This window comes from Agelaius tricolor, unplaced genomic scaffold, assembly GCF_023055355.1.
Source record: "Agelaius tricolor isolate 1412-34295 unplaced genomic scaffold, bAgeTri1.0.p SCAF_1, whole genome shotgun sequence".
In the NCBI taxonomy this organism is placed as follows: Eukaryota; Metazoa; Chordata; class Aves; order Passeriformes; family Icteridae; genus Agelaius; species Agelaius tricolor.
The window spans coordinates 49371812-49389372 of NW_027269261.1; the positions used below are offsets into that span (position 1 = coordinate 49371812).

Genomic DNA, 17561 nt, shown 5'->3' on the forward strand with positions numbered 1-17561 from the left:
GCTGTGTAAAAATAAGCTGGCTTTTTTTTTCATACAATTCTTCCCTTTTTGCCAGTTAGAAACAGCTTTAGCAAATGCCTGGGATGGTAGTAGAAACAATAAACTGAAGGCTTTAAAATAAACTTGGCACTAAGCCTCACTGTGTTGCTAGTTCACTGTTCGATTTGAGGTCAGTCGAGGCTTCCACTCAGCAAGTAGCTGCTCTAAGTATACTGAGAGATCCTAAACAGCTGTGAGGGGCACAGATGCACAGCATTTATTATTACAATGCAGACAGACCACTAAGATGGGAGTTTGTTCCCACAGGAATCAACAATTGACAGTAGTTTTTGTGACAGTTAAAAACAACTTGACTATTAGTGTTTTGCCCCTTGTAGCCAAAGCTTTTTAATGGGAACTGTAAGGCTTGCCAAGTTGGAATGAGGACTTACTATAGTGGGGAAAAAAAAAAGGAAATAGTCATGTTTAATTTGTGGTTGTAAAAGATGACTGGATTATAGAGAAAGCTTTTAGGTTTCAGAATAGTGTTGAGGACTGTAGGGGAAGAGCACTGGCCAGGCAGGACTAGAATAACAGGTCATTTTGGCAAAGGAAACTATTGTTAATTCCTTAAGAGGCTTAGGGTGACACTTAAAACTAAATTTAGGGTTATGGCAATGGCTCAGCTGTGGAAGTACTTCTTCAACTCCTTCAATCCCAAACACTAACAATAAATGGAACTCCTCCCCACCTTCCCTGCCTTTACTCCAGCTGAAATTCCAGTTTAGAAGATGATAAATCATAGACTATGCAAATCTAATAGGGGGAAAAAAACATATATTTGCCTTTGTTTATTGACCATAAAAACAAACCTTACAGTACCTTTAGCTCCTCAGTGTCAGATCTAATGCTTATAAATTTTATCCTGTCCACAACCCCCATTCAGCCTGCAATTTCACCAATATAAACTGCTCTTGTGTTCCCACTATACCCAGCCATGGGACATCCTAAGCCAGTCTGCATTTCTGTTTTTATCTTAGTCTTGCAGGATCCATCAGTAGATGCAGGTTTTCAGCCCTTCCTGTTGATCTCTCAACCTAACCCTAATCTGCACTAGGGCTTTTGAGGAAATCACAGGAAATCAAGCTGGCCACTTTCTGTCATCTTTAACCTTAATCTAGCACACAATATTGAGTGGCACAAAATGGATTAAGGCTGATCCTGGAGAAGAAATGGACTGAATTATTTTTAAAGAAACTACTTGGCACATCAGAGTCTACAGAACAATTTTTTCTTGTTCCACAAGGCCTATGGGTCTAAGATGAGGACTCAATATTTACAGGCATCAAGCAGTTCAAATTTGTCCAAAGATGGATATTGCTGGTTTCTTTACGCTTGGACTTAGACAACAGCCAGGAACTAAACTGCCAGTCAGATGTCCTATTGGATCCTGCAGTTTTTAAGCTGAGACTGTGACTGGAATGAGCAGAAGCATATGGTTTTATGCAGACAGAATATGCTGGGGTGGTTTGAGGACTCCTGTCATGCTTGAGCTTTAGGATAAAACTCCAAAGTTGTTACATTCTGTCTCGTCTATAATGTTAAAATGAAGGTGTATGGTAAAGAGATAGATATTTGAAAGACAATAATGAGACAGGGTATGGGTAGCTTGACTGTAAGGTTGAGAAAAAAAAATTAAAATGTTCCACAAAAGCAGCAGTGCTACAGTAAAGCCAGCAGAAATGAAGGACAGTGAGAATTTCATTTGCTTTGGTTATGTCTGGAAAAGATACTCTGGTAGAATATCACCCAAATTCAGTGAGTATCAGTGAAAATTGGCTAAAGCACTCTTAAAAATAAATTTGGCAGCACATACACTTCAGGGTCATCACCCCTGAATAAAGGAAACAAACAGGCAGGATTGAGGCAGGATTTCTTTTGACTCATTGAAAGGCCTTCATCCTGTTCCCAGAACTTGACCTAAATAAAGTTACCACTCTGTTTCTGTCCTTAAAAGCTTCTGAAATGGGTGTATTCAAGCGGGGACCGCCCATTAAATGGTTGGATTGCATCCTCTTCCTCAGTCTTTTTAAGTCCTGAGTATTGCTACACGTAGGAGTTGCCAAATTTTCCCCTTCTGGCTGTAAACAGAACGCGTTCAGCGAACTCCAGATTTCTTTTAAAAGCTTTCTAACCCCCCTCAGCATTTCACATTTCTTTTCTCACCACGACTGGCTGGCTGTCAGCGGGGAAGACATAAACATCATGAACACTAAAGCTTTATTTGCAGCCAGTCCTTGTTTGTAGCTGCAAATATGGCAATTTTCAATGATGTTTTTGCTGCGCTAAATTAAGCCTGGGCTCTTGGGAGTAATTGCAATGGCTTCCTTTAACGCAGCAATAATCCTTGTTAAAGTCACCATACGTGACGCATAGCCTTTGGCAACCAGGAGAGCCAGCGTTTAGCTGCGGACAGGATTTTCCCTCCCCGCTTTAGGAGGCGATCGAGGGTCGGCGTTGTTTGAACTCCCAGCCGCTACTTTCGGAGGGGAAGCTCCCTCGGCTACGTGCGGGCGGCAGCCAAGCGCTGGGAACAACCGCACCGACGGAGCCGCCGCTCGGGACCCGCAAGGGGCAGGGCCGGTGTCCGGGGCAGTGCCCGGGGCAGGGCCGGTGTCCGGGGCAGGGACAGGGGCAGGGCCGGTGTTCGAGGCAGGGGCGGTGTCCGGGCCGGTGTCCGGGGCAGTGTTCGAGGCAAGGGCGGTGTCCGGCCCCGGGCCGGTGTCGGGGCAGTGCCCGGGGCAGGAGCAGGGGCAGGGCCGGTGTCCGGGGCAGGGGCGGTGGCAGGGGCAGGGCCGGTGTCCGGCCCCCAGCCCCGGCGGAAGGGCGGGCCCGGGCGGCCTCCCAGCGGCGGTTCTGCTGCGGGCCGTGCCGCAGCGATAGCAGAGCTCCTCTATAAAGCCCGTTCTTTGTGCGGCAGTAAAATGCTGTTCCGCTTCGGCGTGGTGCTGCCCGCCCGGGTGACGGAGGGCGGCGCGGAGCTGCTGGTGGCCGGGTCGCGGCCGGAGCTGGGCGAGTGGGACCCGCGGCGCGCCGTGCCCATGAGGCGGGCGCGGCCGAGCGCCCCGCTGCCCGCCCAGGAGCCCGCTCTGTGGCTGGCGGAGGTGGCGCTGCCGGACGAGGACGCCGCCAGCCCCTTCTGGTACAAGTTCCTGCGGCGGGAGGGCGGCCACTTCCTCTGGGAAGGTAACGGAGGGGACCCCGCGCCGTCCCTCGCATGCCCGGCCGCAAGGACGTGCCGGCCTGCCCGGAGGGGCGGTGCGAGGCTCTCCCGAGGGTTGGCTCTGGCTCTGGCTCTGGCTCTGGCTGCTGCCCGCCCCTGGCGCCGCCGGGGGCTGTCCCGGCCGGGCCGTGCCTGAGCCCGATCTGCTGGTGCTCCGGCACGGCGGTGGCCGGAGCTGTGCTTGCAGGTAGAGCCGCCCAGGCTGCCGTGGCTTGACGCGGGTTCTCGCAAACAAAAATGGTTTTTAACCGTGTGATGGAGGCGGGTGAATGCAGAAGGAGGCTGCCATTCTAGGTTGGTAAAAGTTATTTGAAAGAGTTTCATTTTCCTCCCCTTACTTTAGGCATCCATTGTCATGATGTTTTGGTTTTTTTTGTTTGTTTGTTGGTTTTTTTTTTTTTCTTTCCCCAGAAGTAAAGAAATTTGGATCTCCTAGTATGCACTATGCTGTGGGTTATTTTATTTCGCTAGGGTGAAATGTCATGATGGCGTTTTCAGGCTCATAAATTTTACTAGTGTGATTTCTTAAAGAAAAACACAGGGAGAAGTTCAATTACAGCTTTTCCAGTCTTCTTGCTATTTCAGTAGTACTTCCAGCGTGGTTTCCTCCTGCTGTGTGTTTTCAAATGTTGAATAATTAGTCAGTTTCCATGTGCTGTTCTAGTACATTGAAGTATCTTAAATACAAGAAAACACTCAGACAATCGTCTGTTGAGTCAAATAGAACTCTAAATATACCTCCTGAGGAATGATCTGACCTAGTGAAAGGAAGACAGCTTGCTTGGTAATTTGTGAGGGCATTTTTTAACTCATAGCATAATAATCCATGTACCAAAATAACACGTTGTAGAGCAGTTGCTCTTCACCCGTTTTAAGAATACATACCACACTTTTGAACTGCCTTTCTGTCATGTAGACTAAAACATGCATGTTGTCATAACTGTTGCATTTGTTTGTTCTTCTTTATGCTAAGAAAAGACTTTGTGTTAATGCTACATTCACAGAAGTTTACATCATAAAGGACTATGTACATCATACAATAGTAATTGTTTTGTTTAGCAGCTAAAAACAAATAGTATATTCTGCCTGTTTTAACCATGTTTTTCTTTTCCAGAATTGCAGGAAAAGTGAATTTATGGAATAAAAATCTTTACATCTGTCCAAGGAAGCAGAATTGGGTCTCTTTGAAGGTGCCAAGTTGTACATAATATGACAATGATACTGGTATATAAAGCAGTCCCCACCCTGCAATTATAGAAATAATAGTAGAATTAGAAATAATTAGAATTTTATAGAAATAATGGAGAATAACTACAGAGAGTCAGCACTTGTAAGGTTGATGGTTATTCTCTGGTTTAGGAGTAGTGGTAGCTCAAATTACTGTCTGTTCTAGGGAGCACGTTTAGGAAATGTAGTCAGAGTAGTAAACATACTGTGTTTTAGCAGATTTGCAGTTTTAGGATTAACCTGGCTGGCATTTTGTTCTTGTCATTGTGAATGCTCAGGAGTTTGAGCTCAGTTTCAGCCTTGCAGGAATGATAGAAAGCAAGTGGGCATATCATCTAAATGCAGAAGAGTTTTTTAATTAGTCCTTCATATCAACAATTTTTTCCTCAGTTGATATTTACAGGAAGGCACAAATTTGCTTAAACCTTTAAATTTATTGTTCATCATGTATTACATGAAGAGAGCCTAAGGATGTTTTCTTATCCAATAACTAAGCAATCTTGCAGTTCTTTTTAATCTAATTTGTTTTAATGTTTTTTCTTTTTTTTGGTTTTTTATAACTGTTGATCAATGACAGTTTGGCTGTCATCTGTTTATTATTGTAAAAATCACAACTTGAAAAGACAACTCCCTTCTCAAAGAAAAGAACAGGGTTTTTTTGTGCTAAACAAATGCTGTGCATTGTCTCTTTAGTATTCTGCATGTTTAGAATTAAAATGGGCTTTGGGAAACACTTAGCACTTGCAGAACATCTGCAATTTTGAAGACATGTTTATGAGGGATAGAGGAAAGTGCAGAATGATACTTGCTCTAAGTTTATGAGTTGAGGCATCCATCTGTAACCAGAGAAACTGTAGTCCATGGATATCAGTCTAGTTATGGATGTCAGATGTTTACATATATGGGATGTTGAAATCATGTGCTGTATTTAAGAAAATTACTTCAGCTTTTTTCTTAAGACATGTATGTGTGTGAGAATTCCACTGGCAGTGCATATTGTTTTTATGATGTATTTTGAGTACAAATTGCAGCCATTCCAATACAGTGAGAAGACTGAAAGAGAAAAGTGGGGGTAGTTATTTCTGTGGGCTAGAGGAGTCAAAGTCACAGACCAGTGCTCTGTGGCTTTTGGTAGGAAGCTTTCAGGCAAGGCTTGGCCTGTGCAGGATTTGCTGGGTTGCTGCATGTGCCTTGAGGGAACAATCCCCCTCCCTAGGAGGATGAAGTGGGAGATGAGACTCCCCTGTGCCCCTGAAGGATCAGAGACTTGACCCTGCTGTCCCAGGGAGATGTTGCTGGTCTGCACCCAGGACCTGTCACTTAAAGCCATTGAGTGTTTCTGGCTCAGGTCACATGAGCTGTGTGGGGTTTCTTCAGGGTTGGTACTTGCTTACCTACTGTGAAAGCTGAAGCCTCCTATCCAGGAGGGTTTGTGATATGCTGAGGTATCTATGGAAACAGGTTGGTTGTGCTGAGCTTTAGAATCTGGGAATAGGTTTAGAAAAAAGCCTAAATTAATGTATGTACCTTTTTTACTCCCAGCTGCACCTGTGTCTGTCTGTGTACTTTGTTTCTGATGTTGATTCTTCAGAACTGGACTTCACATCTCTCAGCTTGGAAACTAAAAGTATTTGTGCATACTGTCAAAACTAAATAAATACAAGATGAAACTTACGCTTGAGTTTGTTTTTGTGAGTTTATGATGAAACACTCATCTGTACCTTTATGCCCTTACTTTCATCTAAATAAACTGTAGGTGCTAATCAAGAAACATGCTGCATAAAAGGACAGGGAATTTACTGGAGGTATGCCCCAAACTGTATTTGGAGATGATGGAATACAGTCAGCTGATATGATGTATTTTTGGGAAGGGGAAAAATAAATTTTATTCAAAACCTACATAAGCTTGTAGTACCTACAAAAGCTTGTGTTGTAGTATTGATCCTTTGTTTCCCAGAGACGCTGTGGATGCCCCTTCCTTGAAGGGTTGAAGGCCAGGTTGGATGGAGCCTTGAGCAACCTGGTCTACTGAAACTTGTCTCTGCCTGGGGAAGAGGTGGGAAGCTTGGAACTGGATGCTCTTGAAGGCTACTTCCAGCCCAAACCATTCTGCTATTCTGTGATTTTCATGTAGCTCTTAATTTGGTGTAGAAGGAGCTTGCTCGAAGCTTGCCAGATACAGTATGACCAGTGAAAGCTCCAAAGCAGGGTCAGCCTATATTCTAGTAATTTGTTCAGGTGAGCAGAGCCTTAATCCTTCCAAAAAACCCCCATCTCTAGTTTTGGGAGAAGGAGGGAGAAGGAGAGAAAAGGAGGTGTCTTGTTTGCAAAACAAAACGAATGATACAATACAGTGCATTTTGGAAACAATTACATTGTTCAGCCTGTGGTATGTTGACCTTGCAACATTTTCAGTTCACCCTCCTGTGAGCCTGTTTGTAATAAACCAAAAGATCAGTAAATTTATGGAGTAATAAAGGTTTTCACATAATTGTAATACAATCAGTGAAAATATCAGAAGTAAATTCTAATAATATGTTTCAATGGTTGAACACCTGATTGATTGAAAACATTGGTGATAATTAAGCACATTAAAATTTCATTTTTAAAGTGTGTTGAAACTTAAAGCAATCTGACTTTTGGCCTCAGCTCTTTGAATAAAAAAGGTGTAACTTCTTAATTAAAAGGAGGGGATTCTTCTAAGGCTGTATGAGAAGGTAAGATCTAGTTGTCATTTGTAATGGAGAGATTGTAACAGAATGAAAAATGCTTGGGGCTAAGCCTTAGCAGGATATGCAAAATAAAAATTCTTTTGAGGCCATTCTAGGAAGTACAGTTGGATACAATGTTTCTGTAACTGAGATCCATGGTTTCTTTTCTTTTTTTTTCCTCCAAAAGTAATTCCATTATTAGAAGAAACAAACAAAACGAAGCCCAACAAAAAACCCCCAGTGAACCCTGAAGAGTTACGTTTCTTCATGGCTCTTTTAGTGCAGATGTTTCATGTGGCGCTCTTCCCACTGGGTGGTGCCATATTCCCTGTGTATAGCCAGCGGCTGCCCAGCGTCTTGCAGCTACTTGCATGTTGCATTAGGATTTAGTGTAATCTGTTCTGCTTTTGAAAATAATCCCAAATTTTACTTGTTTTCCCAGTCCCAGTTCTGAAGTAGGTGGTGACTAGAAATGGACATAAAGCACAAGCTATGTGATAGTTGAATAATTGTGCATCATAGGCATTGTATTCCTGCAAGGCTGTTGCTTTCTGGACCGTGCTAGATACCTTAGCACCTTTCAGATGTGACAAAACTTAACGAGTGGATAACTTTGAATTCTTCAACCCAATACTTCCTTAAGGAATGGAGGAAAACTTTGATTACAAAGTGCAGTAACTCCTTGTGTTTTGTTCTTCAACCCCCTCAAGACTTAAACATAGCATGCATTTTTGTATAATTAAATGGCATCAAGATTCTCATTACTTTCTGTCTGCTTATCAGCATTAACCAGCTTATACTGAGCAGACAACCAGACATCAGTAAAACAACACAGAGTGGCCAATGTGAAACTGCAAAATTACAAGAATAAAAATAAATACATCTACTTGCGAATACATATTCTCTGGTTTGGCAGGCATGTATATTCTCCTACCCACAGAGATAATCAGGGTCCAGTTCTGATTTCTGTGAGAGTCTAATTAAAGCCTTTGCGGTTATAATAGCAAATTTACAATAAATGCATTGTTCATGCAAATCCTGTATTTACCATTTTTCCTGTCCCTCACTTCCAAGTGGTGGTAGCATGCAGTAGGGCTCAGCAACTTATTTTGAATGGCAAGAATGAGAAGTGATAAGTAACTGGGATGATCCTTCGTTTAAAGTATTGCTGTGGTTGCTATTTTGATGCAGCTCATTTCCTGCCTATGCTTCTGGTATGACAGAAAGTAGCAATCAGTAGTAGACAGTACAGTAAACAGTGTCAAAGCAAATGGGAAAATAGTATTAGATTATACATTTTGTTGCTATCAGCCATTATTCTCTGATCTGTATTTCCTGTAGTGCTATTTCTACCATCTGTCAGAAAAGAAACTGTCTTATACATGAGAAAGATTTGCTTTTAGTTGCTTTTCTCTGACTTCATTATTAAGTCTAGCATTTGGTTAAAATCTCTTACTACAATAGAAGTTCCCACTGAAAAACACCTGGGCCTGAGCAGAACTACAGAGAGAAATAAAACATATTTTTGACAGTTGCTTTTGAAAATTCTGATTTTCTTATATCTGATGAAAAAAAGAAAAAGAAAGAAAAGCCTTGGTGATGAATAGCATTAAGTGTTGAGAATGGCTTTCTTGTAAACCATTTAGTTTTAATTCAGGCATAATTTCAAAATGAAATTCCATCAAAGAATTTTCTTAGGATAAATAAATAGACTAAAAAGTCTTAAATTCAGCCTGGATTTTAATAGAATTAGAACTTGTTTCCATGGTTTTATATAGCAACTCTACCAAAAGGGAAATTGAAAAGTCTGCTTTAAGTCTGATAGAATAGAAACATGTGGTGCATGATGCACATGGTTTTCTTCTTTTTGGGTATCCCTTCTCGGCTTGCAAATGCAAGGAAACATTTCTGAAAATCAGACCAGTTAAGAAGGAGTTACTTAATTAGGTGTGACAAATTAACAATTTTGTCTTACATTAATACTAGGTATTTAAATAATACAATAAATTCATCTGCCACTTACAGAATCTAAGGGGAAGATGGTTTGCTGACAGCAGAAAAAAATAGCATTAAAAATCAAAGTATGCTTTTCTTAGGCATAAGGGTAAGGCTTCGTACATGGCATACAGAATTGGAGATATTTGTCAGAGCTATTAAAACAAGGGGCTGCTGCTGAGGGCTTTGCTGAGACTTGAGGAAGGTGGGACTCCAGAGCCTGTGGCAGACTTCAACTCTCAAAAGCTTGACCTCGCTCAGTTTCAATGAGGGGAACCGCCCCCACCTCTGGTTTTTAACAATCAATAACAATTCAGTCTTGGCAAGATTGAGACAGATCCTATTTCAAAACATCAGAGATTGAATTTTGTTCACAGGCAGCAGGGAGACTTTTGTGACAGAATCTGGTGTGAAGGGTAAGTAAATTTGAATATTGTGAGTGTACTGAAGGAAGTTCAGTTTGAGTGATGTGTGATAACAAGACTGCAGTAGCACATTCAGATAACTGAAACTTGTATCCAAAATACAATTTGAGACTTTTCTTCATTGTAATTTTGGTATAAAAGGTAAGGAAGCTAGCAAAAACTTATTTTTTTAAATGCTTTATTTTTGAGATTTTTTAAAAAAAATGTTTTCTTTACTTTCTGTTCTACTACTATTTTTTTTATAAAAGTCTTTTATTCCTTGACGCCTCCCTGTTTATCTGCCCCCAGAGTGCTTATAATATTAAACTCTTCTAGGGGAATTTCTAAGCATGAACTTAAGATACTCATTTACCTTGTTAAAGGACCTAATTTAATACAAATGGAATTACTTAAAATATTTAGACCTAGTTAAAATTTTGAATTGACACTCAAAGTGTGCTGGTTCATGCAAAACTTATGACAAAGATTATAGGAGTTAGTCTGTCCTCTGAGTGATTTGTAAGTAGGTGATCTCAAAATTGTCCGGCTGCTTGTGGTTTGGGTTGGTTAGTTAGTTAATATGTTTCTCTAAGGTTATCTAGGTAGCCCTGTGGTTTTTAAAGAGGTAGCAGTGAACTGAGAAACACCCTTACCTTACTTGGGTTTGGAGGTTTGGAAGTTGCATATCTGTGTTTTAGGGTCAGGCTGAGGCAGGGATGAGATACACAGTACCTTTATGGCTGCAGTTGTGCCCTGTAGTTCCTGCATACCTCCCCTTACATAACACAGAATAGAAAAAATTTAAACTTGGAGCAAGATGTGCAACAAGCTGGTAAGTGGGAGAGCAGTGGCTGAGCAGAGATTTGGAGCAAAGAGCTCTGCAGAGACGGTGGGAGAGGCAATCTCATCTTTTTCATTTATTGATGTGTTTTTTGTTCACCACTCTTTAATGGTGATAAGAAATTTCATTGACCCATATTCTGTTTATCTTTTAAGATCAAGCTGGTAATTTCTCCACTCTGTGCAATCTGTGTGCAGTTCTTTTCTGTGTCAAGATGGGTCTGTGCTGTTGGCAGACTGTTGAATTATACTTCTTTCATGCCTGCAGTACAGCTGTAATAAAATAGTAACTGCAGGCTTTTGTGTTTCATGGCTGTGCCTCATTAGATTGAATTTCAGAACATCCTCTTCTAGTCTCTGCTTACCTTTTTTCAGTCCTAGATCTTTGCACATCTTGTGTCACTTCCTATACCTGCTTCTGGTTTTCACAGAATCACAGAATTAATCAGGTTGCAAAGGACCACAGTGGGTCGTCTGGCCCAACTTCCCTGCCCAAGGAGGATCAAACCCAAAGTTTTCCTTTGCTTCATTCAGGTCTCCTCCTTTTACCAGTGCCATTTATCAGTTATATGGAGATCGTTGGTTTTATTCTTTTGTTTAGTTATTTGTACAGCCACTTCTTATGCTCCTTTGATCATCCTTCATATGCATTAAACAAGGAGCCATAAACTGCAGTCCTGCAGATTTTCAAGCACCCCTCTCTGAGGCTTGAGCTGTAAGTGGGGCTACTTGGTTGCTTTGCTCTCTGGCAATTCCCTATGTCAGTGGATTCTGCACAAAACCATCTGCAGTACAGATCAACCAGTGCAAAAGCAATTAAAAACTTTATAATTTAATGCCTAGAAACTTATTTTAATCTTTCTCTTTCAGATGAGCACTTTTGCTGTGAAGATTCACAAAGATGGGTTTTAAATTAAAAAAAATGGACCTTATTAAAGGAAATAAAATGCTATCCTAGAATAGGATAGGACCTTATATTCTAATAAACTCTACCAAAATGCTTTTCTTCTTTAATTAGGAAAGCCAGCATGATCAATTAATGGGAAGATCAGTACTATCCAAATATTTAACTTACCTCTTTTTATGGTTGAATTTTACATGTTTTCAGATGACTGTGTATTTATCATTGCTTCCCAATGATAAATAATTAAACCTGTGTTTTTCCACTTGGAATACGAATAAAAACAAGATGAAGGAAAATACTGATGTAGAAATGGGTTTAGCTGTAAAACCATGTGTTTGCTGTTGTGTGAGCCCTTTCTCAAAGGACATTTGTGTTTCTTTTCCTTTTTTTCAAAGATGAATGGAACATTTGATGTTCTAGGCCTTACTATTGTCCCTAGAAACAGAAAAGTTGAAATAGTATAAAAATTGCGTTGTTGTCTTATGGCATCCAAAATACGGTGAAATTCCTGAGACAGATTGTGCTAGCAGAAACACGATGTGGACTGAGAAAATAATTTTTTCTCATTTTGAAACTTCCTTGTTAAATGCATATTGAAGCAAACTCTGTTGAGAAGCACTTGTGTAATCATGTGGATATTACCTGCGTAGTGAAACCTGATCTTTTTTGGTAATTGCAGATTTCCATAATTCCCTTAAGAAGTCTTTCTGAAGACAGTCCACTTTGATCATACTGTTCCCCAAATTAGTATTTATTGAAGATGGCAGCACTCTTTCCTTCCTGTATGAAGCTATATCACGTGTGAATATTTATGTATATGTTGAAAATATGTTGATATACATTCTGTTGCACAGATGTCTTACTTCAGTAGGAAAGTTGTTTAATTCATAGATCAATATCTAACATAAGGAGTAGTAAAGAACTAGGCATTTCTCATGAAATCTGATATGAATGCAAGCTGCTACTGTTTACCTGATTATTAAAGGCAAATCAGAACCATACCTTTTGAGATTCAGGTTTGTCTGAAAGCCACAGTGGGAAGGCTGAGGCTCAGTGGTGCACAAAAATCAACAGTGATAAATATTTATTACAGAAGAAAGTGTTTCAGAATGAGATTTGACCAAACCTGTTTGAGGGAACAAATAAAATAAACATCTTGTGGCAACTTACTCTTGGCCCTGTTTCCATATGTGGTTTTAGGCTATTTAGGGGAATTAATGATGGTGAAGGTGGTAAGGTTACACGGCAAGGAGGTTGCAGCACTTAAAAAGGCAGGGAGGAGGAAGGTCATAGAGAAGGAAGGAAGGCAAAAAAGGGACAAGAATTAAAGCTGGAGAAGGAGAAGGATGAGGAACTGTAAAACTGGCAGGTGGCAGAAGTGCATTCACCTCAAGCAGCAGCAATTGGAAATGGGGCAGTAAGAAGCACATGGTGGGTACCTGTGTACAAGGAAACACAGGGCTGGGAGTAGCAAAAAGCCATGGTTCAAAACTGGCAGGGCACAGTGAGGGCTGGCAGCTCCCTGGGGACTGCAGGGACACCCCATGGGACTGGCAGTCAGGAGCAGGCAGCCAGGAGAATGAGGGCAGCCCCAGCCCTGAGCATCAGGCATCTCCCTGGGGACAGGCTGAGGCTGGGGCAGGACATGGGCCTGTGGGCGTGTGGGGGTCAGGATCAGACACAGCCTTGAGATGGCAGGACATGGCCACAGTGATGAGCATGGCTACAAACAGTTGTTGGAGACTAGAATGGGGAAGGCAAGGTGTGCTGTTTGTGGCTGCATGCATGAAGTCATTAATTAAATGTCATAAGCATCCATTAATTTTGTTACACTGTTGTATTTGTTGATGTATGCTGTTGTCTTCTTGTATTGGTTAAAAGTGGTAAGAATATATAAACAATCAGAAATGTGAAATAAAAATATAGTGGTGAGATTTGTAGCTTCTGAAACTATACTGATCTTGCTTACCTTATTTATAATCAAAATAATAAAAAACTATGTGATGCATGATTGCTCAGCAATGTGAAAGAGAAAATAGTTTTCCGCCTCATATTTTATTTTTCATTTTGGTAAATAATAATATTTCACAATTATGATAAAATGGCCTGCATGTCATCTGGAAATAAGGAGATGGTTTGAGCTTTCCTCTTAAATGTTATTCTTACTCTCTAATCATTGTATTAGTACATCTCCCAAAATGCTCTTGCTCTAGCAAATTTCCCTAACTGTAGTGATTGAAAATTGGTCATGCATTTACGTGCAGTGGGAAATTGAAGATATTCCTTTGGGCGTAATTTTTCTCAGAAATATTTTAACATCATTAATAATGTATAAGTGTAACAGGCTTAAGCAAGCCATAGACTAAGTCACTTCTGATCTGCACGATAATTATTCCTACATGGCAATTAGTATTACAATAAGTATGTAAAGATGGTTCTGGGGGGAGAATGTACATGTACTGTATTTTTGGAGGCTAGATAACCTTTGATTGATGATGTGACCCATTTCAATTCAAGTTGCTTACTCTGGTAAGCAACTGGGATTAAAAACATGTTTTCTGATTAAAGCTCACACTATTGCTGTAGAAGAAGAAGAAGAGGTAATAAATATTGGTGGAAAATCATAAGAAAAAGAATCTTGCTTTAAACTAGGCCATTCAAGGTAGTTGTGGTCATTCACCATTGCAATTGTGACTCCATGGGTCACGTTGAGCAGCTTCTACTGGGTATGAACAGACTCTCAAAGTGAGACATGCATTTGAAGATAACAAAGTGAGTGTCTATTGGTCCACAAACATAAAAGACAGAGAAGGTTTAATGAACTCCTTGGCTAGATATCTAAATGTGTCTGGTCTGCAGCAGGAATCTGATGAGTCTTTGCTGGCCAGGCAGCTGTGAATGAGGTGGAAGAGGAAATCTTTCCCCCTTTAAACAAGTCTGCCTTGTTTCTACATTGCTGTTTCTACATTGCTGCCACCTTCTTTGGGCTTTGATACCTTTCCACCTTTTTATGTTTCTACATTGCTGCCACCTTCTTTGGGCTTTGATGCCTTTCCACCTTGATGTTTTTCCTCCTGAATCCTTAAGCTGGTAACAAATCCTGTGTCACCAGTCCTACCTTTTTTGGTGGTTTTTCCTTTCTGAGCATGCATGGCTGTCCTCTGAACTTTCTCTGAGGTCTTTCCCATATCTGCACAACTTTCTTAGAAGTCAGCCTGAACCAAGGTCAGGCTGCCATGGCATGTGTGAGACACAGCAAGATTGATACCCTTGGGAGAGGTCACTGAGCAAGAATATTAAACACTGAGGTCACATACTGTGAGACATCAAATGAGGAACTTAAGTGAAATTAATTATTCTTACATTGTAAGTGATTTAGGAGTTTTTAATATTGTGGCGGTTTTAAAATAACCAATAAATTAAAATATATTTTTAAAATAATCTACAAAATTTTATTTTAATGCTAAATATTTGCTTTGTGGCAGTGCTTCTGTTGCCACTACTTCAGTTGCTAATAATGCAGTTTGAAGAAGCAGGAAACGCCGCTCCTGGCCTTGAATGCTCAGTTCAAGTCTCCCTACAGTTTTGTTTTTTTTGAAGATTATCCAGACACACAACCTGCACCTGTCCTTTCTTCTGTTCTAGGCAGTGGGCCCCATCATGATCGAAGTTGTGTTTACAACCAGAGCAACATAGTAGATGGAGTTTACTGCCTCCCAATAGCACACTGGATTGAAGTCTCTGGACATACTGATGAGATGAAACACACAACCGATTTCTATTTCAATATTGCAGGACATCAAGCTATCCATTACTCCAGGTAAAAGAAATGTGCAGATCTTGGCTGGTGTCAAATGTTACAGAAACAAAAAATCTGAACTGGCATATCTGAAAGCTGCATTTGAAGTAAGGAGTGTTTGTATGTATGTAACAGTAAACTTTAACAAAGATTCGGCATGTCTTTGCAATTAAATGTCAGTTTAGCAGATCCTAAGTTCAAGGATACCTCTACCCTGTATATGTCTGTTACATTGCATCACATCTGAAAAAGTTTTGTGCCAATTTCTGGATAATCAGTTTCAAATGCTTGTCTATATACATGTGTAAAATTGCATGTATCTTATGTGTTTGGTTTGGGATATTTTTACTGAAGAACTTGTCCTGAGAAACAAAAATAATATAATCCAGCACTGGAGTTTACTGGTGACATGTTGTCACTCTTGTGTGGCAGCCACTACAATTACTGACAGCAACTTTTGATGACTTCTGCTTCTGGGCATGTATTTAACAAAATATTAAAACTTAGACAAGCCTTAAAATGTTTGTATTCCATAGTGCTCACTTGAGTCCGCTGTCCCACTGGTGAAGCATCCTGGCTTGCATTAGGAGACAGTAAAGGTTTGAGGAGGGCACCCAGCCTTTAGGGCTGCAGATGAAGCACAGGATGTATTTGGAGCAACAGGGTGAGCACTGGAGGTTAGCAAAGTGCACTGAGGAATTTGGGACCCTGTGTAGCTTTTTCCCCTATCTATCTCCAGCCAATTGATACAGCAGGAAGTTTTGATAATAGTTGTGTGAATGCTGGCAGTCCTGATATGCCACATGCATTACAGAACAGTTAGTTATCCCAAAGGGATGTGTATTTTTTTTTAAGAAATCAAACTAATCAAAGAAATCAAACTTGTACTCTCATTAGGCTGTAGCATTGTTTTGTGTGAATTTCTCCAGACCACTTTATCAGCTACACCAACCTCACCATGGTGTCTCCTCTTTGTGCTCTTTATCTCCACCCTCTCACAGAGTAGGAAGGAGAATTGTCTTTTCCTCATTAGACTTGCAGTGTAAGAGGGAAAGATTTCTTCCCCTTGGTATCTTTTGGAATAGCAGGGATTCATAAACACTGTCAGGCACATGTAGGTATTAGAGGGACCTTTTCCCTGAGACCCCCTCAAGTTATATAGTATGCCTGATAGTCTAAAGTGTTATGTGGATCTTAAACATCTGTTTCCAACATCCTATCAGAGTAAAGAACTTGTTTATTCCAAAGCACAGACTTGTCAATCCCAAGTAATCTTTGCTTGGCAGAGACAAGCTCTCTCTTTCTTGAGAAAGAAGAACAGCTGTCAGAAAGTGAATATCTAAGTACCAAAGGCTAACTTCTCTTCCTTTCCAGAGGCAGCAGTGATCCATTTAATGCTGCCTTATCTACATGACTATGTGTTTCAAAGATTAGGTAAAGAGCTGCAGATTCTGCTAGAGGATATCTGAAGAAAAATTTCTGGGCTGTGTAGTCTTTTGCAGATGAAGGCCTTCTCCTTCATTCCCTTCTCTCACACACATACCTTCATTGAAAGGCAACCTTATATGTACATCTTAGTAACTCTTATCTCATTTCTTTGAGCTATATTAAGCAAGCGTACTCTGTAAAGTCCTGTCACATAATTTTTTCTAATACTTTGAAGATATGCAGCCTTAAATGTTTTTTTTAATTACTAACAGTTGGGGGCAGATTCACCATTCTGCTGGTTATAACAAAGCAGCCCAAAAATAAAAATCTATTTTAGATTTTTTTGTTGTTGTTGGCAGAGCAGCTGAAGTGAGTTGATGAAAATGCCTTTATTTTGCAATGGATTTATTAATTCAGAAGAGTACTATGAAGATTAATACATTTTTTTTAAATACCCATATACCCCCCATTCTCCCCAAAGAAAAACCAAACTCAAACAGAAGCAAAAAGTCAATCCTTCTGACTTTTCTGACTCTCATCAGAGTATGATCAGATCATGGTTTTCCAGCTAAGATTGCCTTTTTCCATGCTGTACTAAAGGCAGCAGTGCTGCAAGGAGCATTATGACCACAAATTCTGAGTCCTGTCACCCCTTGTATGATCCTCACAGTGGTGGAGGCTGGAAAGAAGTGATTTATCAATGAAAACTTTTGATGTGAGCCCATCCTCTATGTTGCTCCACTTAACAGGGCTGCCATGTGTGAATTAATGAGAAAAGAAGGTTTTCCTCTGTCAAAGGAGGTTCCCACATGAGCCTTGTGACTGATTTTATTTATCCTCTGTTGAATCACAATTAGAAACAATTGCTCTGAGCTTTGTTGCCATCTTGCTTCTTCATAAAACATGAGCTTCTGCTTTAACTGGATTGCAGCAGGATGAGAAGAGCCTGCCTCTGGCTGGAGCCAAAACCAATTTTGCACTATGCAGAGGC

The 17561-nt window shown here is 40.6% G+C and overlaps 1 protein-coding gene across 8 annotated transcripts in view; it reads left to right on the forward strand.

Moving 5' to 3' along the window:
• Positions 1-2819: 2819 nt before the first annotated feature.
• Positions 2820-17561, forward strand: part of EPM2A (EPM2A glucan phosphatase, laforin) — a 35208-nt gene continuing 20466 nt past the window's right edge. Inside the window, exons 1-3 of one of the 8 annotated variants that reach the window (XM_071433365.1) lie at positions 3089-3556; positions 4377-4452; positions 14989-15163. In XM_071433365.1, coding sequence (XP_071289466.1) covers positions 15102-15163 — 62 coding nt within the window. In that variant the 5' untranslated portion in view covers positions 3089-3556; positions 4377-4452; positions 14989-15101. Of the gene's footprint in view, positions 15164-17561 lie in introns of all 8 variants that reach the window. The other 7 variants (XM_071433304.1, XM_071433330.1, XM_071433295.1 and 4 more) reach the window with 7 other exon arrangements.